Raw genomic sequence first — 26083 nt, 5'->3', positions numbered from 1 at the left:
CACACCACTAATTGCTTATATCTGCTGGATCAATACTGTTCTGATAATTCCTTAGTATATCTGGTGACTAAATGCTGCTTTACCTGCAGTTCATTTTGCACTTTACATTAAGTTGCATTATGTTAACCTGGAACCAGCCGCTGCATTTTCTCTCAGGTTAAATGATTGATGAGCTGTGTACGGAATGATCCCAATACATAAAAGTACATTCCTTTCTAAACAGGCATGGAAATGGTTTTCTGTGTCATCCTGAAGCATATATCTGTACATACATGCCTGACGGGACACTGGAATGCATGCGAGCCGCTCCCTTCTCCTCGAGCATCAAATGCATTATGTGATGTAATGCGAAGCTGAGGTCGTCTGGTGTTCGTGCCTCGGGACGATTTACGGAGAAATTTATTGATCTAATTTGCATTCGGCAACGCATGAGAGGAAATCTAAATGCCTTTATAAGGAGGTGCACCTCGAAAAGACGTAAACGTTAGTCTGTTTTCTTGATTGAAGGAAAATGTTTACAGGTTTATGACCTAAAGCGGCTGCTTTATGTCAGGTCCTGCAGGTGGACGAAGACCTCCCATGAGCCCTCCCTTTCAGCAGCAGCCTCTACCTCGTCTGGAGCGAGATGAGAAGAGTAACTACCTGCCCCGTACACACCGCACAGGTCAGCACACGTTAATCATCACCGCTGAACACTGTGTCTGTGAACACGATTCTGACTCATCACGTCGTCAAAATTTGAATTGGAAACACGGCTCTGATTTTCTTACAGGTTACTGCGGTAAATGCAGGAGGGTGAAGGGACGAGGCGAACGGCAGAGGCAGTACTGCCAGAAGGATTACGGTGAGCTAAAAACAGTACAGCAAGCAACTGAGCAGAGGGTTTTAAATTGCAAATTGAGATTTCTTTTATTTATTAATATTTAGCATTATAACATTATTTTTTTAATATTGCTGCAACTTGCTGTAAATCTGTGGATTGACACCATCTATTGTTAAAAATACTATCAAAATTTAATTGGATTGAACCGAAATAACAGCAAAACAATCAATATTTTATAATAAAATATGAGTTCATTCATTTCGAATTTTTTAAAAAAAAAAAAATTTGGTATTATAATTATAACAAAGTCCATTTTCCCATTTTCTCACTTTAGATCCTAACTCTGAGTGCAAATGTAATCCTGACTCTAACCGGTCACGTTCATTAACATCAGTCACACAAACTTAAAGGAATATTTTTGTGTTTCTAATTTTCTGTTAAAGGGATGCAAACCTTTGCATTGACCCATGAGCATGGAACATCGTCATATCAATACGCTTTAATGCAAACAAATAATAATCGTCTGTGAAATGAACAGCTTCTTGAAAACACGATTTATTGTTTATCCATACTTCCTTAATAACTTATTTGTTTGTTTGTTTGTTTATTTTTCCTTCGTCAGTCTTCAGAGCCAAAATCTTGGGGAAGGTCTATGTTGGCGAGGAGACACGGTACGACGTGCAAATAATCCACACGTATCGCAACCGCTTCCGTCTGGAACGACGGGAATATCTGTGGGCCCCGAACCGGTGCGACTGTCCTGCACTGGAGGATGGCTATCAGTATGTGCTAATGGTCAGGCGTCACGTCAACCATGAACAGACACTCGATCGCATTCTGCTGGAAGAGGACAGCTATGCGCAGCTTTACCGCCCGCGTGAGGACAGCCTACTGCGCCCCATGGAGGATCTTTGCAGTAACAGGGGCCTAAGAACTCACCAGAGAGGATAGAGAATGTGGACTAGGACCCTGTTTGGCTGAGTTCATTGTGCACTTATTATATTTAATCTTGCTTCCAAAAAATACAAACGACAAGAAAAACTACCTGCAGCTGGCTTTAGAAAGTATCTGTGGATATTACAGAAACCTTTGGGAAGAAAACAAGCCCACGAGTTCCAGAGTTATAGAGTTATACCAAAGCTACTCAGTAAATGAAGCACTTTAGGTAGATGTTATAGCCTACCTTTAAAAATGCATATACCAAAGAAGAACATACTTTTGTATTATTATCAGAATTAAATAAACATTAACATAAATATATATTACATACACACACAACTACACACACACACACTCACTGGCCATTTTATTAGGAACACTTGTGCAGCTATCCAATCAGCGAATCATGTGGCAGGTGAAGAGCTTCAGTTAATGATCATATATAAAAATAAAGAAAAAAGCCGTGACAAAATATTATGGCTGGTTTGTAAAACTGCTGATCTTAGATTTACACTTGCACTAGTCTTTAGAGTTTACGCAGACTGGTGCAAAAAACACAGTGAGTGAGATTTCTGTAGGTGGAAACACCTTGTTGATCTGAGAGGACAGAGGAAATGACCAGAATTTTCAAGCGGCCAAATAAGCACTATTACAACCAAGCAGGAAAGTAAAAATATCAAACCTTCAGTTGAATACTGTAGGTTCCTCCCAAGAACAGAAAGTGTGTGACGTTTCCCCAGAAGTGACTAAAGCTCTTGATCTGCATACATCTGCTTCTGCTATACATTATGCTGCTGTCACATGTTTGACTAATAGGTGTTCCTGTTAAAGTAATCGGTGAGTGTAATATATATATAATATAACATACAAATGTATAAAATATGTCAAAATGTATCTCATTTCTGCTGTTGTTTTTTTTTTACAATTATTGTTTTTTAAATATATTTATGATATTAGTACACATAGAAAATATACCTACATTTATGTATGTTTTTTGCATTTTGCATTTTTTTTTAAATATATATTATTACTAGCAGTGTATTTCTTGCCAGTGATGCAAAAGGTTTCTTGAATACCTCAAGCAGAAGACTGACTTGATTGTCGTCAAAGTGCTTCACTGAGATGATCCGTTTAAGAGAAACATTTCAGGATGAGATAACGCTGCTGTGTCCTGAACCCTGACCCTTAAATCTTTTCCACTGTATAATCAAACACACTGATGTATTTAATAACAGCTTTCTTACACCATCCGTTATATTATTTATCCAGAATGCACTCCACAATGCGCATGTTTCACACACGCCAGTAATTTAACCAACACTGTGTTTAATTTTCAGATAAATTAATGACTGAATGTGCATCCGTGTCAATGAAATATGGGGGCACAACACCGTTCAATAAAAACTTACCATAAGACAAAGGGACCCTGAAGAGACAGTTTATTTTTTTTTTTTTGCTTATCTATGAGTATGATTAGCTGAACACTGTAGAGTTTAACTAAGCACTAAATACTGACTGCACCCGATTAAATCCAAATGTAGTGCATCCAATTCTAAAACGTATTTTAAACAGCCCGTGTCTGTAGAGAACGCTGTTACGGCTGGCTCTGGGCCGTGTACGATTGTTGTATTTAATATCTGGCACCAAGGTGGCAAAGACTCGGTTCAAATGAGGTTCAAATTCACATCACAGCTAAATCCTACAGTATATATAAAACCCTATAATTTATTTTCCTAAATGAATGTTCCATAATGCTGTATTATGCTCATGGTTCAGTCTTTAAGAGCAAACTATTTCTACTATTCATCATTATTCTTGTCTCTGCTTGCACTCTACATGCAATGTACTGTGCATTGGTCTTAACTATTATGTGATCAGAAGCATATCTAATATTCTCTCTCTCTCTCTCTCTCTCTCTCTCTCTCTCTCTCTCTCTCTCTTTCTCTCTCTCCCTTCCTCCCTCACACTCTCTCTGTCTCCCACCCACCCACACCCTCTCTCGCTCTCTCTCGCTCTCTGTGTCGATCTACACATGCTACTGATACTGGACCTGCCTGATCCACACTGATGCCCCACGTTTGTTTCGAGTCTCATTACTTCAAGGCCGCTTGCTGCTGCTGACAATGACTCCACATGGATAGTCTGGAGATACATGGGATTGCTACGGATGGTGGTACTTAGAAACCATGGAGATGGCTTTTTAGACTACAATTGCAGTCCAAGTCTCTATCAGTGAAAAATTCATAACTTCAACAACACAGACTTCATATAGTGTACAGTTATAGAAAGGAAATGATTTATAATCACATCATCTGGTATCACTCAAGGTTTCATCATCATCATATCGTTTATCATTAGGGATACATTTAAATTCAACATGTATATTCACAGTAACACTCATGAACACAGTAATGGTAAACTTTCTTTACTAAAGTGGGGAATACAACCTCCAAGTGCTGCTCAGAGCTGTGACTGGACAGTGATTGCATTTCAGTGGGGCATTACTACAACACACTGAATAAAGTGTAATGCAATGCAACACGGATTTACATTCAGTCAGCATTTACTTAAAAAAAAAACACAATCCGATGCTGAATGTTTTTTCAGTGAAGAGATAAGAATAGCAATGTAAGAGGAGTGCAATATACATGTTTTGCTTTTTTGTTGTTTTGCCAAATTGTTCTCACATCACTAATGAAAATCCTATAGGACAGATTCCAGCTGGATCATGTAGTCTCCATATTTTATGATCACCTTCTTGGTTAAACCAACTATTGACAAGTTTGTTGTTCCTATCTTCATGGGTTAACTTGGAAGGCAACTGGGTTCTAACAGCCCAGAATGTGTCTGTAATCTGCTGACAATGCTGACTGACCTGAATTTGGCACAAAACTGTATTACTGATGTGACTGGCAGGAGTCTTTCATGACTGCCATGGTCATCTGGGCCAAACACGATGGTGTTAGAGAAAACAACTGCAGCAAAAATGATGGGCTCTTTTGGTAAAACAGAGTACAATAAAAACGATGTGAATTGACATATGGATGGAGAGCAACACAGCTTATGCACTTTATAAGAATTATTTTTTCCTATAAAGGCATTTCCATGAATAACTTCACAAAAACAGCTTATGTGTGGTTTGTTAGAAATATATTTACAAAAAATAGCTTGTTTTTCATGACAGTGACATAAAATGCTCCAAATTAAACCTGTAATTAGGGTTAGGTAGGTCTAGTAAAATGATTACAGTTCAAAGCTTGCGTTCACACTACACCCAGGAACCGGATGGAACTATTGCCTGCAGCATATGGCTGCCTTATGTGCCAGAAACAGATCACTGAGCAACAACGTTAGCAAGTAACAGAACAAATAACATCATCCACATAAATAGTTATTCAAAGTTTTTGTTAAGAAAACTATATAAAGTTCTCGTGAACAGATCAGGGCCAGGTATTGTCTGATGTCTTCTAAACAGCAGTCCACTAGACGAGGTGTAGAAAGTGGACATTATTCCTATCTGAAAAAGGGACAGGTATCTTGTTCACCTTTGTAATTCCTTTTGGCAAAACCGGCGACTGCTCGGTCGTCGTGATCGTAAACATATAAATTGTTCTAGCCTCATCTTTATGCTCGATAGAGTCCAGTTATTTTTCTGAAGCATCAGAATGCTTGTAGTAAAATTCTGGCCCATTTCTTGATAAGATAAAGGCTCTTTCTAAGCTGCACCCTGTGACGCCGTGGGATCTGAGGAAAGCTCACACGCTGACGCTCACATGGCACTGGGAAGCCATCCGTCTTTTGATCCGTGAGCGTTGTGGCTGTTTGGGATCAGAGCGGCAGTGGCACAGAGGGCCCAAGAGGAGCCAGAGGTAGAGCAGCACGCAAGCCCAGCATGAGGACAGCTTCACATAAAAGGTAGAGTAGCTGCCATGTGTGAACGTGGTCTCCAACACCGCTGTCTCATAGCTGCAGGAGGAGGTAAAGTTAATAGATCCTAGTATGTTAACCTTCATTCAGCTCTCACAAAAATCACAATTCCTTCCCACTCTAATCCAGATCTTAATTCTCCTTAAAACTAATTGATATCTAATCCGACTTTAAGATCTTTACAGCCCACCTGAACCAATTGGTGAGGGTCATCATGACGTACAAGGAGGCGAGGAAGAACACAAAGTGGAAGAAGAAGTAGCTGTAGGCCACACGGTGACTCTCGTTATGGATCACTTTCTGGCAGCCTTTGGTCTCGTTGTCTACTACAAACTCTTCTTTTGCTGAAAATGCAAATGAGTCCGTAGTGATTAATGGACCACGAATTTATTATTAGGTAGTAATTGTGAAATATATTCTGTTCTGTTTTTACCTTCCTCTTGTTCGAGGCAGCAGAAACAACACGTGGCTTTCTGTAAATTCAGACACAAATTATTGACATTGTGCGACTATAGTATGGGTTTGTGTATACCATAAACCATGATGTTAAAATGACCTTTTATGCCAATTTAGAGGCAGAACACAGTGACACTCTATGAATTTGTTTAGTGCTTCTGTCTTTATTCCTTAGCAATTCCTCAGTCTTAGGTACTCAGTCTAGGCTACATCACTCGAAACACTGTATTTAATCTCACTTTTAGAGTGATTATTTAGTTTACACATGCCCTTGATACTTGGGTGTATTTCCTAAAATATAAACAAACTACTATCTTAATTTAATTTCTGCAAACATGAACAGCCAGTCAGGTTTTTGTTTGAGTCTCAAATCTGACCAATAAACTGCATGTATATTATATACCAGAGGTGGGAGTAAGTCACACATGTGCAAGTCACAAGTAAGTCTCAAGTCATGAATGTCAAGTCAAAGTCAAGTCGAGTCTTTTTTTAATATTTGTCTAGCTATAAAAATGCTTATTTTACAGTTTCATGTAGTGCTACTGTTGTTGTTAATAGTGTAAAATCACTGAGATCTACAGTATAGGAGACATGGGAGCTTCAACCCACCTGGAACTCATATCGATAAACTTTAATCATCCAGAAAGGTCCAAAAACTTCAGCCAAGTAAGAAGCCTCGTTACTGCAAGGGAGCATTAATTGTTAATGAAAATGCAGAAACACTGAGTACATTGATGTGGATATGTAAAAAGAATCACCATGCAAACAGCACACAGCAGTACATAATGGCAGCCCCGATGATAGCAACAGCATTTCCTTCGTTTTGAATCTCGTCCCTGCCCACGTTCGGGTAGCAAGCGGTCACATTGACACCCTGGTACAGCACTGAAAAACATACACAAAGCAGATACATTTTCATGCCTGTTTCTATGTCTAAAAAGTTCATTTTACATTTAAAAGACAAAGCAAGTGCTTATGTGATCCACTTCTCCCTTTAGGGTTTGTGATTCAGTTATACAGGAATTTAAATCAGGCTCCAGTCAGTGGAATCCTGTATAATCTTTTCAAATGAGTTTAAAGCTCCACTTTGCTCTATATTCTTAGAGGATACGGCACCTGATGCTACAACTCCTGAGTTGCTAGTTGTTATTAAAAAGGTAGTAAAAGTTCTATTATTGCAATCGAGTTTGTGTGTGCTGAAAAGGTGTTTTATGTTTTATAGCAAGCTGACTGAGCATATTCATCAAACATGTCACAGCATAACCCCGTACCGCCTGGAGACAACTTATAACCATATTTTACACACAACGTCATAATGATATAGTCTAACACCTCGACAGACTCCAGTCCTTTATTTTACTACTAATAATACTAATATTTTAAATTTAAAAGCAACTCCTTTCCTTTATCAGGTGTAATTGGAAGTGGATTTAATCAGCACACCAGACTCCTTTATTTTCTAAAGTCAGTTTATGAAACAGTGAACTGAAACACATGGGATTATAACCTAGTGGTTTTCACTCCCTGATCAATGCCCCATTGCCCCATCAATGGTTTTGCAAAATCTCAGGTCCACTAAGCTGCCAGTGTTGGGCCCCTGAGCAAGGCCCTTGACCCTCAATTGCTCAGTTGTATAAAATAGGTCACTCTGGACATCTGCAAAATGCTGTAAATGTAAGACCCCCATACCCCAGGTCCAGAACATAGCGAGGGATAAGCAACTGTGATAATCAATCATCAGTCTGGTCACCTCAGCGAAACTCCTGTTGTGTTCAGATATTTGACAGCTGCCTTATCCATCTTTTCCTTACATTCACTGTCAACAAGCTCTTGTTTTACCCATAGCAGGTTGAGCCAGATTATACCTCCACTCCAGTAACACATTGCCTAACAGCCCTCATCATGCATTACTGTGTAAAGTGGATGTCATTCAGTGCCTTTTACTGTAGGAATGCAATGTGGGCTTCCTTATGGCTTTGAATTCTGATGATGTATGGAAAGGGACAGGTTTATAAACACAAAAAATGGACAAGATTATTTAAAGGACTATCATTTCTTATAATAATGCTCTGCTCTAACTGTATTATGTTGCTGTGGGATAGGTTTGCTTGCCATGTTGGGTGTAGGTGTGTTTGCTGCACCTTTCTCAGGTGGACGGCTGGACAGTGCGGAGAAGGTCAGGTACATGACGTAGCAGCTGATGATGGAGGCCTGCAGCAGTCCTGAGCGTGGCTGTCCTGAACACAAGGAAGAGACCAAAATAAACGTACTGTATGTGTCAGTACAGGTGCGCAAATATCAAGTACATGTGTAATGTTGATTAAACACTCAACATATTTATTTTTCAGTTTCTGTAAATTGTCTATAAAGGTTTTCAAACGTCAAGGTTTATTTTCCCGAAAATCCTTGAGCAAGCTTGATATTTTACTCTCTCTCTCTCTCTCTCTCTCTCTCTCTCTCTCTCTCTCTCTCTCTCTCTCTCTCTCTCTCTCTCTCTCTCTCTCTCTCTCTCTCTCTCTCTCTCTCAGGGAAGATGATCTTAAATTTGCAACGCTTTAGAGAAACTCAACCTTAGTTAATCTGGAATTTTGAATAGATGTAGTGAATCGTGTCTCTTCCTGAGTATTTTGAAATCCTGTGGTGTCTCCACACTGATTCATTTGTAGTGTGGTTACAAGTTACAGGAAATGTCTTCAGTAACTCACTCTGTCCCTCTGTGTTTATTTACAGGTCTTCAGTGATGAATTCACACATGGTTTTGTCATTTTGTAAAGCAGCCAGCTTTGCTAAACCAGAATCTTACCACAACACCACCTACATTTACAGTAAAGTAGTGTAATATGCTGTATTCTGAGGTAATGACTATAATACAGTATATCTCTGTATATAATCGAATAAGTTTGCACTTACATTTGCTTGTTTGGCTGATGTTTTTATCCAAAGCGACTTACAACTCTGTGTCTATCTAAAATAGTTGTTGCTAAATTAAAACTCAAAGATAATCTTTATTGTTCTTACTCCAACCTAAAAATGTTAGATATCCTAATATACAGTGCATTACATTTACTGTAAACCAGGGAACAGCTATAATTCCAGGCTATAAATCTCCAGCATATGTCAGTGAACAGTCACTTCCATACTAACAGCATATATGATCAAACATTTTGGCTAAATTGACTATTTAAGTACAAAAAGGTCTGGAATCTTAACCAGTCATCTAATGGTATAAGCTTAGTTAATATAATTTTTAGATATTATATTATTCAATTATTACATCTCAGGGAGTTTTTCCTTGCTGCCGTCACCTCCGGCTTGCTCATTAGGGATAGGAGTAGATATATAGTATTTTAAATTTGAAATTAACATTTTTAAATTAATTTTAATTACATACTTTTATGGTAAATATTTATTTATTTATTTTTATCCATATTTTTCTTCTTTTTATTATAATATAATTATTTCTTCTCTCTCTCTCTCTCTCTCTCTCTCTCTCTCTCTCTCTCTCTCTCTCTCTCTCTCTCTCTCTCTCCCTCTCTCTCTCTCCTGTTTCCATACTTCTGTAAAGCTGCTTTGAGACAATGGGAAATTGTTAAAAGTGCTCTACACATAAATTAAATTGGAATTTGAATATTAACATAAGAGCAAGTGCACTCTGCTTGTCCATCACATATGCTGCACGTAATAAACTATCTGCAAATGTAGGGAAAGATATTTACTGTTGCTTAACTGATTATCTAAATATTTTGTAAAACATTCAGGATCAGTTACCAGTCAGAACATTTTTTGTCAAATTTATCACTGACTTTAATCTTTTATTACAATAGGAGATTTTATAGCTACAGTATTTATTTTTTTATCGTACCAAGCAATAGTGAGAAAACAGAAAAAAAGGTGCATCTTTTTTTGTCTCTGATTTTGTCTTTAAGATTATGATTCAGATTTTTAGAATATATAAGGCATGTTGTCACTGTGTATCGTGGACAATAATGAACACAAATCCATTAACCCCGACTTACTACATATTAATAGACTACATGAGGATTTGCTGTAACTGACTTTGCTGGACGCAGGGAGTGACAGCGATGAAGGACATGACTGTGCACAGTCCCAGGTTGGTAAACAGCAGTACTTTGTTGAGTTGGCAAGCAGCCGGGTGTGTGTAGTACTTGAACATGAAGGTAAAGGCTGCAGTGGTGATGGTGTAGAAAAAGAAGGTGGCACACATGACTGCCACATACCACTTCTTATCTTCAGCTGCGCCAGTTAACCTGAGGAAGAACAGGGAGACATGAGAGTGGCGAGGTTGACTTTAGTCCGGATGTTAACACAGTAAGAGGAGTGTTTGTACTACTGTGTGTTTTTCTTGGACTGATTCCATTTTCTTCAGTGGTGCATTTCTTTTTATGTAGCTACAGGCCTGTCATGTCTGCTGTGTTGAGTAAGTGATGCCTCATGCTGCCTGTTAGATCCCACAGACATCTGGGGTAAAGCTGTGTGTGAAACAGCAAGGCAGAGGAACGAGGGAGTACGAGTGTGTGTAGATGCCCAGCACTCACCAGTTCTTATTCCAAGTGTGAGCAAAAGCAGTGATGAGGATGAGCTGAATGAGGATGAAAGAAAAACCTCCCACCACTCCGACATAGTGCCAGGCTAAAAGAGATCAAGAGGAAACAGGGAATAATTAATAAATAGTGAAAAATATTCGCAGCCATAATCTCTTCAACTTGCTTTTTAGATCTGAAATTTCTAACACAAATAAACACAACAAATGATCAAAGTTGGCATCATTTACATGAGTTTGAGATTTATTCTGGTTTAAATGAAACCCATTAAACAAACATAACACAAAAGTATACCACAAATATACCACAATCCCCCTGGTTATGCTTCAAGGCCTCCCTTGCTTCCTCTGTTTTCTTTACTATTAGCACACCTGATTGAGCTCCTGATGAAGACTACTAATCTGATCAGGTGATGATGTGTGCTGGAGAATCTGTTTCAGTTGGCAGGTAAAATAACAAGTACATCACGTCTCTAGAGTACAGCCAGTCTCCATGAATAACATTTACTCTCTGCAGAAAACTGATTCAAGCAAGATTCATTAGGTGCCGACAGAAATTCTCACCGTGATAATAAAAAAAAGTCGGTAAATAATCTGTGGGCCAACAGCGCCACCTGAAGGAATTTAAGGAGAAGTGTATTTATTTACAGTACAGATTAAGTAGTACTTATATGCATTTAAACACTGAAAACGAGCTTTGTCTTATAATAGGATTAGGGTCACACACACACACACACACACACACACACACACACACACACACACACACACACACACACACACACACACACACACACACACACACGTGTGTGTGATACTAGTATTGTGATTTTATGTGTGTTAATGGTACTGTGATTTTGTGTTTGTGTACTGGGACTCAATATTCTAAAGCCTTTCATTCCAATATAAAGCAAGGCCTTTTTTAACAATTAAACCACACGGTAGGATTTTAATCTTTAGCACTTTATATTTTGCGCAAATGAACACACTAATGATTTTTATTAGAGATGCAATGACTAAAAACTGCATCGACGTACACATTAGAGATCTAGATGGGCTTTAAACTGGTCTCTACCTGCATCTAAAAATATCAAGGCTCAATGCAAAATCAATAAAAAAAAAAGAGAGGATCATATACATAAAAATTTGCAAAAAAGTGCAAAATGCAAAAAGTTCCATAAGAGATTGATGTATAACAGCACATGTAAAACATTTAGTAATTTGTTTTAAATGTTCAAACCTTATGATTGACTATTGTTAAGCATATTTCTCTACAAACATTACCAAGCTACTTGTAAGACTTTATATCTTTGGTTATTTATTTGAAAACGCACAGTTAAGCCCATATCCTGCTGATAATGTGACACTTATTTACTCATAAAGACAAAAAAGTTGAGCAGTGCAGACAGAAGTGTATTGTGTTCTTATATGGTAAGAGCTTTTATTATTTGAAACTCTCATCACATATCTTATAGAAAACGTTTTTTAAATCCTTGTGTGAGCCAACAGGGGACAGTAAATATTGGATAAGTGTGCAGTATTATATATATGGATTTGTATATGGGACTCACCTTGCAGGAAAGAGTCAGTGGGGATGAAGAAGGCAGCTGCGACCATCCCAAGCAGTAAAACAAACTTCAAGAACCAGAATCTGATAAAATCACAAAAGAAAGTGAACTGTTGAATTACAACATGTGTAAATCTGTAAATAGTGAACAGATGGGCAGAGCGAGTGTACAGTAACATCTATTTAAAGCTCACAGTGAGCTTTGTCTCTGTGTGTCTCAGCTCAGTTTAACCCCCGGCCAATGCTCTGTCCTCATATGTAAGAGCTTTAGCGCTGATAACGTGGTGTGGCCCTGTTACACTCACTAAGAGCCTAATCACTGGAAGTCCATTCTTCAGATCCTGTGCCATAGTGCAATTACAAAAGAAGAAAAGAAACTAATTGGAATCAAATATGACACCAAACAGACTGAATATGACATCAGATATTATATATATGAGCATGAACATGAGCCAGGAGTCCAGCTTGAGTATAATAGTGTACATTAGATTAGACATGCAATAGCTGATTTTATTGTTGCTGTTACTTTTATACTTGTTTTTACTTGCTCTTTACAAAGCCATACTCTAAAGGTATGGTGGCTTTTCATAAAGTAGAGAGGAGAGTGATTTGCTGCAGTCTGGTGAGTTTAATTACTTCCATGTATCCTGCTTCTAAGATACAGTAAAGAGTGTAGTAATGATTATATATTATATTTTAGTGTCATTGGAAGGATTCTGTCTGAAATCCATTAAATGTGTTTATATTGAAATGCTTGTGATGTGCTTATGATTTCCAATATGTGATATGTTTTTTGGTGCTCTATTTTCAGATGTTAGGGTTTGTGTGAGACTCTGTCACATGGAGACATTCATTCATAGAAGAAAAAAAATAACAGTCAGGTTTAGTTGTTAGCCCCTTAAAAACAGCAAGAAATTCTTTAGTCATTTTTTAGTCTTTAGTTAGTATGTATATGACACAGTTGTACTGACGTGAGGTGGAGAATCTGCTCGGTTCATTTGCAATTTACAACATGGATGGAATAATATGTTAATGATAATTACTAAATATTAGCATGTTAGCACAATGATTTGGAAGTCAGTTTGTGCAGAGTGAAGATGGAACTGGACAGATGTAGAGACTAAAGTGCTGCTGCATCTCTCTCTGGAGGTGAAGCAGGTCTAAATCCCACTTCATCACTATCAGCAAGTAGTCAAATAGAATTATGGGTAATACAGAAAGCTACATAAACATGTTAATGAAAAAAATAAAAATGAAATATTCCACTAAATATCGTATTGTACAAAATATTGTGGTATTATAAACATATTGAATGTTAATTATAAAGATTAATATATGCAAGTTGTTCAGATTGGGTTGTTTGTTTGTTTGTTTGTGTTTGTGTGTGTGTGTGTGTGTGTGTGTGTGTGTGTGTGTGTGTGTGTGTGTGTGTGTGTGTGTGTGTGTGTGTGTGTGTGTGTGTGTGTGTGTGTGTGTGCGCGTGCATGTGCATGTGCTTGTGTGTGTGTGTGTTTAATTGGGGGAGGTTTACAAGATTGACATACAGGTAATGTTTCATCAGGTAACTGACCCTGCTTGTGGCATTCTATAAAGTGCACACACACAAAAAAAAGATTAATATATGCAAGTTGTTCAGAGTGAGTTTTGACCCACTGACCCGTTGTGAATGAGAGCTCTGAAATCCTGGCTAGACTTCACATCCACAAGAAGAAAAGCCATCATCAGGTAGAAGCAGGCTGTGCCAAAGCAGACCCTGTAGACTGCAGAGTATCCCACCAACATGTCACAGTTTCCTCCACCATGGGCCTCATCACAGACCACGTTAAAAAAAGGCACCTAAAGGGGATGAACAATAGCAGCTATGTGATAAGAGGTTTTAGGGTTTTTCCATTGTGTTCTCAGTGACTGTATGTATACAGCAAAGTAATAGAAAGTAATGGGAGAATAGAAAGTAATGGAAGACAGGGGGTATAAAACAACTCACGTTCTCTCTCACAGCCTCAGAGACAGTACGAGACAGCATGAGGCATGACACAGTGCAGGCTATGATGTGGAACAGAGTGTACATCAGACGGGTGCTTGTGGATGACCTGATGGGTGGACAGAAGGAGCAGCACAGCGAGCAGGGAGCCGGACCACAGCAGCAACATATCTGCAGTGAAGAAAGAGGTGCAGACTTTTATAGAGTTCATAGAAAAAAGCTAATATCTGACTTTGTTTTTCCTCATGGCACTAAGCCGATGGTAGTTCTAATGATTTCTACATTAACATACTGTACAGTTAAAAATTGACACGATGTGCTGTTACAGAAAAATTCAATAAAAGTTCAATAACAGCACAGCATGTGCTATACAGCATGTGCAAGTGTATACTCATCTTAAAAGCACAGCAATTCACACACAAAGCAATTTTTATTGTTACAAATACAAATTATATATCGTATAACATTAGTGAATCAATATCATTCCTGTTGTTACTTTTATTATAGCAGACTTCTTTTTATCTTTCAAAATGAAACAAACACACACAAACACACACACACACACACACACACACACACACACACACACACACACACACACACACACACACACACAAAGCTCCTGATAAAACTTCACAACATCCACAATAACACATGCTTAAAAAAATCTGTTTGCGTTAATTTGTCTGTTATTCGTCACACAGTAAGCACATTAATATAGATTTTACAGCTGGAATTGCAGTCCCGTGTTTTGCGGTTATAGAAGACTAAGCCACACCTGCTGACCAATGAGAAGCAAACAATCAACAGAGTATATGAATTTATAATTTATGAACTTTATTAGACCTGCGATAGCTGTTTTTTAGAGCTGTTTTCACTTGCTCTATATCTTGCATGTGATCAGAAGATATTCTGACATTTCATATAGAGAGGAGAATGATTTGGTGCATTCTGTGTCTAATGTCCCTAAAGCTGCATCCAGCCAAAGCCGTATGAATATCTACTGCATCTGAATAAACAGGAGAGAGATATATATATATATATATATATATATATATATATATATATATATATATATATATATATATATATATATATATATATATATATATATATATATATATGAGTTTATGGTTGTTCCAGCGTTTGGGATGAAGAAATCTACACCTTTTCTTTCAGAGGTTAGTTGAACCTGCCCCAGCTGACCTAAAAGGGTAGTCACTTTTGATGCTGTTATGGTCTGCAGTGTTTATTGACTACAGTTTGGTCACTTATGTACAAATTTGAAGAAGTATTCTGTTGTTGTTTTTTTATTCCCAGGTTAGTCTGGTGTATGAAAATGATCAAGTCTACAGGTCTACATTCAGCTGTGTGTGTCTGTATTTGTGAGTGTACGGTGAGGGTAGGGCTGCTCAGATTGGGATTAATCCATATAGCTCAGGGCATCTGGATGTTTCTAATTGATCTAGACTGGTAGGTTGCACAGAGGTCAGACTGTTTTTTTTATCCTGAACTGCAATGTCTGAACTAAAGCTACATCAGTTCACTTTTGTGATCCCGCATTTCCTCATATTATAAGTAATAAATGTGCATATTGATTTGTCTATTTCTGAGCATATTGTGAAAAATGCCAATAGGGTTTAAGCACAAAAAACATAATATGCAGATTTCTACATGAATATATATATATACAGTTCTTCCAATGTTAATCCATATATAACTTGAAAAGCTAGGAGTCTAGTAAACATAACTGTGGCAACATACAATTCAGTCACATTCACTGAAACTGTGTTTTTATCAAACTCCACAGAGGAAAGAAAATCAATAGAATCAGTGAAATGTGATTAAAAGCTAAGAGTGCAAATAGGCAAATATTTGAGCCATTGAGCCAGCTTTAACTGAGGCTCTCTTGCAGGTCGGTATGTTTTTAGGTGTTTCTGAGTTACTTGAGTATGACGTGTGTATGAATGACACTGTTGATAGTTTTTAGGACCCGGATGCTTATATCATCTCAGTGAGATGAATTATACCAACTAAATGAACATTTAGAGAGCAAACTAAAACTTTGCTCTCTAAACGATGTTCCTCTTGAATTTAATGAACTTTATAATTTCCTCAGAAATCTTGACTAATATTCAGTATGAATGATGAAATTATGTATCAATACCTGCTTTAGCTGAGCAAAAATAATTAGGAGTTTCTTAAACAGTGTGCTTAATTGTTGGTTTGACTGAACACTAAACAGTTCATTTTTGAGTGCAAAGCAAAAACTTAAGCAAAAACTTTTTGTATCTAGGCTAGACTTTTTACACGACTTTATTGGGGTGGAAATTTTGGCTAGTTTATAAGACAAGCACCTAAGCATCCTTTTTCTAATAAACTACATAAATACATTTTTATGAAACATGTTGACAACATGGAGTCAATAGCACTACATAGTAAAGAACTATGTGCCTTCAAATAATGTACATAGCTCTAAATAATGTTGTAAAGGCAGTTAAACGTCATCGCAGTCCCTATGTCTAGACATCATGCAAACTATGCAATGCAAGCATGCAAACTATTGTAAGTACATGATTTGAATCATTATGCAGATAGGAAAGGGATAGATATCCAGAGCTGACTGGTTCCTCGGTTCCTCATTGGATTAATTGTTTTATAAAGCACATTTATTTTGTTCACAAGCACGAAAGTCACTACATTGTTCCACCAAATTGGCCAGGTCTGACTTGTTATATGGCGTCTTCTGCTTTTATCTGCTATATGGATGATTAATAACTGTACACACTGTAATGGAAAATATGGATTAACTGTCTATCTGAACTGCGGAGGCAGTATTGAGCTTTTCCAGTCTAAAATGCAACCATGCGAAGTTTATAGGTTGAGACACTGGAATGGAAACACTGTAGTGTTCACAGGAAGAGATACAACTGAACATCAGGTTATTTAAGGACAGTCACTGCACAACAAATGCTTTTATATTGGTCCAATCAACTCGTGTAATATCCCAAAACATGAGAGCTAAACCACTGAAGCAAGTAACTTGACCTTAAACAGAGTTGGATTTTAATGTGCTTCAGTTAATGTTCAGAACATGTTTTTCATATATTATAGTGTCTAGACCAAGAGTGTCCAATCTTTTCTCCAAAGGCCCAGTGTGGATATAGGTTTTTATTCCAATCAAGCAGGATCCACACCTTGTTGCATGTCTTCAATCAGTTGATCTTGGCCTTCAGTTGTAGCTACTACATGGTTGGAATGTAAACCTGTACCCACATTGGCAATTTCTGGATACGTTTAGACAACCCTGGTTTAGAATTCACACTAATTGAATCTGATCTAAAATTGAGCAAAAAAACACAAAATACATCCAATGACAGGTTTGTTGCTAAGAGAGATCAGACAGGAATGAGCTGACAGAAAGTACAATAACTTTTAACCATGCTTTTAAACTGTATCTTTGAAGTGCATTGGTCTAATTTGTTAAAAACTAAAATGACAGTCACCCAACTATTACATTGTAAGCAGCAAAACATCCCTAAAAATATTTTATTTAAAAGAGAATGTGCATCAAAAAGTGACTATTACCAGAAACACTTTAAACATGCTAGATATTCTGCTATTTATATTAGTTTGCTGACAACATTGCTTTAAATACTGCAGCATCTTCAGAATCTGAAGGGAATTCTTATACATTTGTGTATTGTAATGTAAAAAGAAGAAATTATTCAGGTGTCTGTCTCAGGTGAAGACTCAAACAGACTCTTTAGCGACAGCCTTCTAGCTATCTGATCTGCTTTGCATTCAAAGCTCTCTCACCTGGTAAGCCACCATGTTGAGAAAGTAGTTGTAGACGCCTTTGCGGGTGATCACCTGGGCAGTCGACATGACTGCTAGTGTGATTGACTCGACCAAAACCAAATCTACAAAATTCCAAAGAGCGATTGATGATGTTTGACAATGTGATGATTTCAGTTAATACTGAGCAATCTAGAAGTTTCCAAAGATTTCTCCTGTGATCCTGGTAACTTCACCCAAGAGTCAGCAGCGGATCTTCACAGATCTCCAGCTAAGCACACGTTCATCCTTCAAACCGCAGAAAACCCGACAGAAATAGTATCCAGTCAACTGTTTGATGGCTGTGAATGGTACCAGAAGAGGTGACGATCAAGGCTGGATCTCTGATAGTCCTCCTTCTCTTTACCCAGAGAGATTAGCGAGAAGGGGGGGATTTTATATGGGTTAGTCCATCTGTCTCGCCCTTCCCCCAGGCAGAAACACAGCATGAGCATAAAAAAATCTGAAGCTTAAATCAGTTTGTGTCAAATAATGCAAGTAATTGTAATGCTATAATAGTAGCACAATCTTTACAGTCAAGATGCTGATATTATTCCCAGTTAAGAGACACCCAGAGTTACCATGTTCTATAAGCTGAGGTGGAAGCTACATACATAATCCAATCATTAGACCTTGACCCAGAAAGGCAGAGAAGAAGAGTGACAGAAAGAGAACTCACATTCCTCTGTATGAAGTGTTTCCAATAGCAGGAGAAAGGGAATTAAAGAACTTCTTAAAGTTATTGTCTATGTGAATGAAACATCATGAAACATGAGACTTTTGTATTATTCAGTATGGCACTGACTTAACTTAAATGTATACAAAAAAAGAGTGAAAGAAATATCATGAACTCTATATGATGTTTTTGATATAATATATTTTCTAGAGTAATTATTATACAAACAGATGATTTATAATGAAACCAAAACAGCCCTGTCTCCCACAATGATAATACCATGAGCGTAATATCATTTAAGACGATGCTGCTTTGCAACTCACTGCAGCACAAAAACAGGCTTTACTTTACTGCCAGTGTCAGTGAACCCAGAAATAGTTCTACTTTTTGTGTTTTACTATGTGGGTGTGGATATTTAAAAAAAAAAAAAAACTCATATTAGAGCTAACTAACTTCTCTTTAAAATAGCAGCAAAATATCCTGTTTAACTGAATGCTACTATCAGACAGCAAGTAATTTCTCTAATGCAATTAGTGTATGTTAAAGTAAGCAGGTCATAAACACAACAGGCCTCCATTCTCTCTCACGCACTGGAAATATCAGATGGCCAACGGACCTCAATGATAATTGGGGGCTTTGTGAGAAAAGGGGGCCACCGTGTGAAAAGCATGTTTCTCAGCATGTAACAGGTTTTCATTATAGTTCAAATTCAGCACCATGTTTTGAAAAGGATGCATCGGGCTAAAGTTATGTACAGATCATTTCATAGAGAGAAAAGAATTATGAAAAGTCTGAATAATTCCCAGTCTTCTTTATTATCTTACTTGTGCCCAGCAACAGCGCCAACACGTCATGGTCAATAATCCAACTGTCAGGAGGAGCTCCAGGTCCACAGATCAATCATACAGTAGGATGAAGATGTTTGTGATGATGGAATAATTGCACCTGTCAAACTCCTGAATCATTCCTCAAGTGCCACAAGTCAGGATAAGCACTTACACTGGCTTGTAGATGTTGTCTTTAAACTTGGAAAGCTTTCCTTTTTTTTGTTAAGCTGATTATGGTTAAGTTGAGGGATTGGTTTGGCAGACAGGACGAGGCAACATGAACACATTAGGTTTTTGTAAACATCCAGAAAGTTTGATTCAATTCAATTTTATTTATGTACCGTTTTGGACAATGGGCATTGTAACAAAACAGAAATACATATTCATGTGTGTGTGTGTGTGTGTGTGTGTGTGTGTGTGTGTGTGTGTGTGTGTGTGTGTGTGTGTGTGTGTGAGAGTGAGTGAGTGAGTGAGTGAGTGATTGTGAACTGCAATGGCCAGGTACTCCACCCAGGGTGTCCCTAACTAACTGCCCTGAGTTCCCTGTAGACGTTGTTGTATTATTTTTAAGCATTGTGTCAGACATTCCTATATTTTCATTAGGATTTCCTCCATCGCTAGGAACGGAAATAGTTACAACACTCTCCTTGGGTGTTACTTTAATTTGTTCTCGGGTGGTTTCCAAATCATCATACATTTGTTCCGGATGCGGATGGACGCGAACATGGCGGCTGAGGGAGATGTGGATTTGGATCTGGAGGCTGAAGAAAACTGCACCGGGAAGCCGACAGAAAAACCACGCAAACACGACAGCGGGGCTGCTGATTTAGAAAGAGTCACCGATTATGCAGAAGAAAAAGAAATTTCCAGTTCCGACTTGGAAACGGTGAGTGGAGTTCAGTAGATGCTAACACAGGTTGCTAAGCTAACCGTCTTGGCTAACAATATGCTGAGGAAAAGCAGCTTTTTCTTTATGTTTTAATAATAAAATGTCACTATTCGTGTTAAAATGTTTTATTTAAATTCGGATGGATCAGTTATGAAAGAGAAAGTATTTAGGATCGGTTTAATTAGCTCTGGATGACGTGTGGCACATGCTAACATGCTAATGCTAGGAGTGTTAGCATGCGTGCTGTTTGAGGGCTGGATGCTAAACACCTCCCTAGTGGACTTGCTCTGTAAACTTCACGAATTACTTCTTATCCTAAAAAGTGTATGTAATGTATGTAAAATGAATGTAATGTATGTAAAATGTAGTAAAAATAAATAAAAAGTACTAAATAAAATTCGTGTAAAATTTTTACAAGAGAGTTGTAATATACTTGAAATTAAATGAAAAGAGAAGGCTTTGTTCTGGGTTGTATTTATTAGTTAAGTACAGCATACCATATTGTACACTTATTACTATTATTAACGTTCTTTACATATTAAAGTATTTTAAATATTAATCTCTGTAATCTTTATCAGGGTGGACGCTTGGATTATACCTCCATGTCTTTTACAACGTATTAATCATTTTTGAAATGTCTAACACTATACTTGATGTTTGCTCCAAAGCTTTCATTATAGTCTCCTATGCTGTATTAAAGCCATGTCAGTAACCTGTCAGTAAAAGCACCTGTGTTTTTATTTCAATTTAAATCAGTGGCAATGCAGGACGTCAGAGTGTAACGTCAAACAGTACAACAGAAGTAACACTGATTTGGTTAGATTGTCAATACAATGTGATGAATGGGGTTTTCTACCATCCCTGTAGTTCAAAAACCAAACCTGCACAAACGCATGGTAGATTTATAGATTTTTTTTGTTCGGTTTTTCAGATAGTGTGCTAACTTCAAAGACATTAATAAGCCAAACCCATCACCTAAACCAGCTGTATCTGATGCCTCATGTTCAGTCTGCTGTAATGAATTACTGTGGTAGTTAATTTGCCTCACCTTATTTCATCTGCCTTTGTGTTTACAGGCCATGTCCGTGATCGGTGACAGGAGATCAAGAGAACAGAAAGCAAAACAGGAAAGGTGAGGAGATACAATTACATGCTATTTTTAACATTATTATAGACTTGGCTAAATGCATTATTTGCATGTTTTCCACAGAGAAAAAGAATTGGCCAAAGTTACAATTAAGAAGGAGGATGTAGAGCTCATTGTAAGTATAGAGAGAATTTACGTTTACATAAAGCTCCTGTATGATCAGCACTTGCTGCATCTGCTGAACCCTGATACCGTTTTTGATCCACAGATGGCCGAGATGGAGATTCCACGCATTGTGGCCGAGCGCAGTTTGAGAGAACACATGGGGAATGTTGTAGAGGCTTTGATTGCACTGACCAACTGAACTGTTAAGACCCAACTGTGACTGGTAGCATGGGCATCGGGGTGCCTCTCTCTCAGCAGTGCCTCCGCTTCACACCACATTCTCTTAACTGTAATAAAACATCTTACCTGTTCTACAACGCAGTTCAGACATGAACACCTCTCAGCTTTTCTAAAGACTTCCTTCATTTTTAGTAACTTTTGTACAAATATTCAGTGTGAAGACCACAGCATGTCTTGGAATTACTTTTCCTGTTATAGTAATTTATTCACAATTACAACTAAGATTTTTACAAAGGTCTCAGCAGAGCTAAATTCTGTCAAGGAGTTCACCAAGATGTACAAAATTAAAATGCAATAAACCAAGATTTGTTGCCATGCTGTAACTTTCACTTGCCAAAAAAAAAAGGACAGAGGTTGGTGGGAAAATAGTATAAAACAGTCTATTTCAGCTGCAGGTGAGCTTGTATACATCCAGTACATAATTTATGTCTTCCTCTTCTGTACTGTTGGCCGGTCAAACACGTCTCTTACACCCCCTGCCTTCTGTTTGAAGAACTTGATGTTTTGGGCACTCTCCTGAGCCCAAGCAGAGTCAAACGAGGTGGTGTCCTGGTCCACCAGATGTGTGTACTTGGTGCGTCCTGAACGACCAAAGTTCTTGACCTGAAATAATAGAATACAGTTAGATCATTATACTGGACAATAGTCTTATGAGATACAGCAGTCAGATTTGGAGAAGAAAAACAAACGTCTGAAATTCCATCATTTTCTACAATTATCACCATTGCCAGTTCCCACCCACTTCCATCTTCCCTGACGCAGGACAGCTAGAAACTAGAAAGTGACTCAGGATATTCGAAATCTAAGATAGTCCTCACTGCAAAACAAAATAAATCTGGGGGAGATGACGACTCTGATCTGGCTTCTCACACACACCAGCCTGGAATACACTTGTTTACATCCTCTACATTACATCCACCTTTACTAAGCTCTTCCAAAACGTCCTCCTAGCTACATTGCCGCCCCGAAGCTGAACACAGGTGTGGGGATGATATTTTGGAGAGTATTATATCTAGTCATACAGCTGTCCAAATCCCAGCGAGACAAAGTGTAAAAACGTAAGTTGAACCAACCTGCATAACTTTAGGAAGGATTGTTTTGTTGAAATGATCCTCCAGTGTTGGTGCACTGAAATCTCTCTTGAACACGTCTTGTTCTTGATCCTTAACAAAGAAGCACAGAAATGGATTAGCAATAAAATCTGGAATGTAATTAATTACTCGTCATCGTTAAGCTTCACTCACCATGAAGAAGGCTCCTCTGTGGTAGTACTTCTGCAGGAACTTGTATTTGCCCTTGGTTGCTTTGTTGGTGACCACTTTTCCGTTGACGCGGAGCTCAGCTCTACGCTCCTCCTCTGTGAGATTGCGGAATCTGTCGATATCGGCTTTGTCCTTCTCGATTCTGTAGATCAAAAGGGAGACATAGACAGGACTTTAAGACATAGAACCACACGAGAAAATACTTTACCTTTTTCCGATAACAAACAGAACTTACGCTTCTCGAGCCTCTCTGTCCCTCTTGATTCGCTTCAGCTCCCTGACCTTCCAGGCCTCGTACTCCTCTTCCTCGTTTTCTCCGTCCGTGTCCAGGGCATCCAAAGCAGCCAGTGAGCGTTTTTTCTCTTCAATCTCCTTCTTAGCTTCCTCTTCTACGATCTTCAAGGTGTAGCGACGCCTTTCCTCTGCCTGCTTCTTAGCCTCGATTTCCAGCTCTTTCTGTCTCTGCTCTTCAGCCTCACGCTCAGCCACAGTCACCCTGTCCTTCCTGACACACAGACACCAACATGTGTTACACTGTATCTGAGCAGATTATTTCAAACTGGGGACTTACAGTAAAAGGAGTAACAACAAAATGATTAAATGACATCAAAAGTTAGTGAAGCAGCTCATAGGAACCCTTATAAATATCTTAACCAAACATTTTATTCTTAAATATTTTTACAATTATGACAAGTTTTCTAGTTGACACAAAATGATCGAGTTTGTGTGCGCATGTCTATGGGGTGACAGTAGATGAAATCTCTTCATGGATAACTCTGCCAAATCACTCGCAGCGCTTACAGTGCTTAAAAGACTTGCAATGTTGCTGCATGTAGGTTATTTACTGTCCTGCTGTAAAGCAGACAGATTGGCATGCGTCATCATCTTACTTTGTAACTTTGAGTCTGTACTGACAAAACAGAAACACTCCTTACTTGCGGATGAAGACCGGTTTTAAACGCGGTTCCGTTTCGTCCTCGCTGTCTGTGTACTCCTCATACTCCGATTCGGACTCTGAGTCTTCTACAGACTTCCCTTCTTCCTCTACCTCCATCACCTCCATCTCCTCGTTCTTTCTCTCCTGGGCCCGCTGCCGCATCATCGCACGCCGCCTCTCAATTTCCTATAACAGCGGTTTAGAACATGTAACTATCATCCTGAGAAGACACATCAGACAATTCTGAACGCACAGATCATCTCGCTTCAAACTCGGATGATTAAGGGGACATTCACAGGTGTGTGTATTTTACCAATCCTTAAGAAATTAGGTATTATCAAAGACGCGTATGCCTCTGGTTGTACAAAGACAGATGTGCTCATCTAGATTTAGTATTAATTATTGGTTCAAGGATGATAAAGGGACTGAACAGGACACACTGCTTGTCTCATTGTGAATGTCGGTTTATTTTCCAATATTCAATTTTAACAGGAGTATTTTCAAACTCTTCACCTCATCATCCACTTCTTCCTCCTCTTCTTCTTCCTCTTCTTCATCTTCACTGCTCTCCTCTCGTTCTGGGTGCCAGGTTCCCTCATCTGAATCCTCACTAGCCTCAGCAATCAGCTCAGGTTCAGCGATTTGTCTGTGTCGTGCAAGTCTGAGGAAAGAAACCCTGCATGTTAAAAAAAAACGCTGCATTTAAACAAACAGAACACAAGAATGGATTAATAAAAGACACCTTTCTTCAACATCTTCTGACACACGGTTCATGAGACGGCGAAGACGAGGGTCCGATACGTCCTCCTCTTCCATTTCCAGCTCTGGTTCTGCATCCTTGGCTTTCTTAACAAACTGGAAATCTTCGTCTTCTTCATCTGAAGACTCCATCGGTGCATAATCTGGGCGCTTTCCTGAGACATATCGCTTCACCTTCACCTTTTCCATAGAAAGCTCACCTATAAAAAAGGTATGGAGGGGGAAAAACATCAGATATAATAAAACTCCATCAGTTGTTAATAACCAATAATTAACAACATTAATGAAGTCCGGATGAGGACTTCATTGCAGGAAGATGAAGTCCGGATGTTAACATATTTTTACATTTCTTTATTCCTATTTAACCCTAACTCGCTCAGTACCCCCTTACACATGTCCACTACACAATGAACACCTGCATTAAACAATAAATATCAGTCTTTGGACTAAAGTGGTGACACATTCTAGCATATTAGCCAATGTTAACTACTCTGTGTAATAGATAGTGTTCGCAAACATTAAGTTGTGTCATATTTAGCGTTATTTAAATTATTTCCATATTAAAATCACCAGGAAGTAACAAATAAATAAATAATAGTTATCAACAAAAAATAAAGCAAATCCACTTGAGTTAGAATTTAGCTAAACTTAGATCGGCTAACGATTAGCATTAGCTTAGCATTAGCTTTCTGATTTTGCTAACTCACCTTTGTCATTTCGCACAGGTACAGCTCCTGCCGTAGATTGAATAGGCGGCTGTTTAGCATTTAGTAGGCTTTGTCCAGACATGTTGGACAAATAAATTGTGTCTTTAACGGCTAAAAATTTCAGAATTTATATGGCTGCTAATTCTCCGGTAGCCGTTTGTTTACTGTCCTGAAAGATAGCATTCGTCCGGAAACGTTGTTTTCGCCACTTCCGGTACAACAAATCCCGCCTCCTGAGCTAGGATTGGCTAGTATATCCTACTCCCTATTACTATTGGCTGTTACATTATAGCTATTAGCAGTTTTCTGATCAAAATCTTAAATCGAAGTTCGTTCGTATTATTGCGCCACTGGAAACCGTAACAACTATAAGGTTCCACTTTACAAACTGGGTGAACTTTAAATTATGATTTATGGTCGGAAAACTTAACTGAATTAAACAT

At 38.3% G+C, this 26083-nt stretch overlaps 4 protein-coding genes across 7 annotated transcripts in view; 2 read left to right on the top strand and 2 right to left on the bottom strand.

The window, feature by feature from the left end:
• Positions 1 to 2798, top strand: part of crtc3 (CREB regulated transcription coactivator 3) — a 62773-nt gene extending 59975 nt beyond the window's left edge. For all 4 annotated transcript variants that reach the window (XM_047815518.1, XM_027137156.2, XM_027137157.2 and 1 more), the window contains 3 exons: positions 554 to 664; positions 773 to 844; positions 1446 to 2798. In XM_047815518.1, the coding sequence (XP_047671474.1) occupies positions 554 to 664; positions 773 to 844; positions 1446 to 1774 (512 nt within the window). In that variant the 3' untranslated portion in view covers positions 1775 to 2798. The remainder of the gene's footprint in view (positions 1 to 553; positions 665 to 772; positions 845 to 1445) is intronic.
• An 879-nt stretch (positions 2799 to 3677) lies between these two features.
• On the bottom strand, positions 3678 to 18640 carry serinc4 (serine incorporator 4). Its single transcript, XM_027136967.2, has 12 exons — positions 18074 to 18640; positions 14258 to 14425; positions 13931 to 14109; positions 12278 to 12357; positions 10702 to 10795; positions 10202 to 10413; positions 8287 to 8382; positions 6904 to 7030; positions 6755 to 6827; positions 6123 to 6162; positions 5880 to 6033; positions 3678 to 5728 (listed from the first exon to the last, which is right to left on the bottom strand). The coding sequence occupies exons 1-12, from the start codon at positions 18140 to 18142 to the stop codon at positions 5518 to 5520; spliced, it is 1503 nt and encodes a 500-aa protein (XP_026992768.1). The 5' UTR covers positions 18143 to 18640; the 3' UTR covers positions 3678 to 5517.
• Positions 18641 to 20275: 1635 nt separating this feature from the next.
• hypk (huntingtin interacting protein K) lies at positions 20276 to 22278 on the top strand. The gene is made up of 4 exons (XM_027137147.2): positions 20276 to 20480; positions 21560 to 21615; positions 21694 to 21745; positions 21839 to 22278. The coding sequence occupies exons 1-4, from the start codon at positions 20301 to 20303 to the stop codon at positions 21932 to 21934; spliced, it is 384 nt and encodes a 127-aa protein (XP_026992948.1). The 5' UTR covers positions 20276 to 20300; the 3' UTR covers positions 21935 to 22278.
• Positions 22148 to 25848, bottom strand: mfap1 (microfibril associated protein 1). Its single transcript, XM_027137146.2, has 8 exons — positions 25641 to 25848; positions 24917 to 25133; positions 24688 to 24835; positions 24173 to 24360; positions 23473 to 23742; positions 23220 to 23379; positions 23049 to 23138; positions 22148 to 22578 (listed from the first exon to the last, which is right to left on the bottom strand). Exons 1-8 carry the CDS (start codon positions 25720 to 25722, stop codon positions 22399 to 22401), a joined length of 1335 nt encoding a protein of 444 aa, XP_026992947.1. The 5' UTR covers positions 25723 to 25848; the 3' UTR covers positions 22148 to 22398.
• Positions 25849 to 26083: the final 235 nt, after the last annotated feature.

The sequence above is a fragment of the Tachysurus fulvidraco genome, chromosome 1, assembly GCF_022655615.1.
Source record: "Tachysurus fulvidraco isolate hzauxx_2018 chromosome 1, HZAU_PFXX_2.0, whole genome shotgun sequence".
NCBI classification, from domain to species: Eukaryota; Metazoa; Chordata; class Actinopteri; order Siluriformes; family Bagridae; genus Tachysurus; species Tachysurus fulvidraco.
This window is presented reverse-complemented; position numbering and strand designations above follow the sequence as displayed.

What these genes read in the sequence shown, in the direction of transcription:
- hypk (XM_027137147.2), top strand. Translation starts at nt 20,301, where the DNA reads ATGCGGATGGACGCGAACATGGCGGCTGAGGGAGATGTGGATTTGGAT. An exon ending in CCAGTTCCGACTTGGAAACG is followed by an intron (nt 20,481 to 21,559) that starts GTGAGTGGAGTT and finishes TTGTGTTTACAG; the next exon opens with GCCATGTCCGTGATCGGTGA. An exon ending in AGGAGGATGTAGAGCTCATT is followed by an intron (nt 21,746 to 21,838) that starts GTAAGTATAGAG and finishes TTTGATCCACAG; the next exon opens with ATGGCCGAGATGGAGATTCC.
- serinc4 (XM_027136967.2), bottom strand. Translation starts at nt 18,142, where the DNA reads ATGTCGACTGCCCAGGTGATCACCCGCAAAGGCGTCTACAACTACTTT. An exon ending in CACTCCCTGCGTCCAGCAAA is followed by an intron (nt 8,383 to 10,201) that starts GTCAGTTACAGC and finishes CCTTGTGTTCAG; the next exon opens with GACAGCCACGCTCAGGACTG. An exon ending in ACCCTCACCAATTGGTTCAG is followed by an intron (nt 5,729 to 5,879) that starts GTGGGCTGTAAA and finishes CTCCTCCTGCAG; the next exon opens with CTATGAGACAGCGGTGTTGG.
- mfap1 (XM_027137146.2), bottom strand. Translation starts at nt 25,722, where the DNA reads ATGTCTGGACAAAGCCTACTAAATGCTAAACAGCCGCCTATTCAATCT. An exon ending in AGGAAGAAGTGGATGATGAG is followed by an intron (nt 24,361 to 24,687) that starts GTGAAGAGTTTG and finishes CCGCTGTTATAG; the next exon opens with GAAATTGAGAGGCGGCGTGC. An exon ending in GACAGAGAGGCTCGAGAAGC is followed by an intron (nt 23,380 to 23,472) that starts GTAAGTTCTGTT and finishes TTTGATCTACAG; the next exon opens with AATCGAGAAGGACAAAGCCG.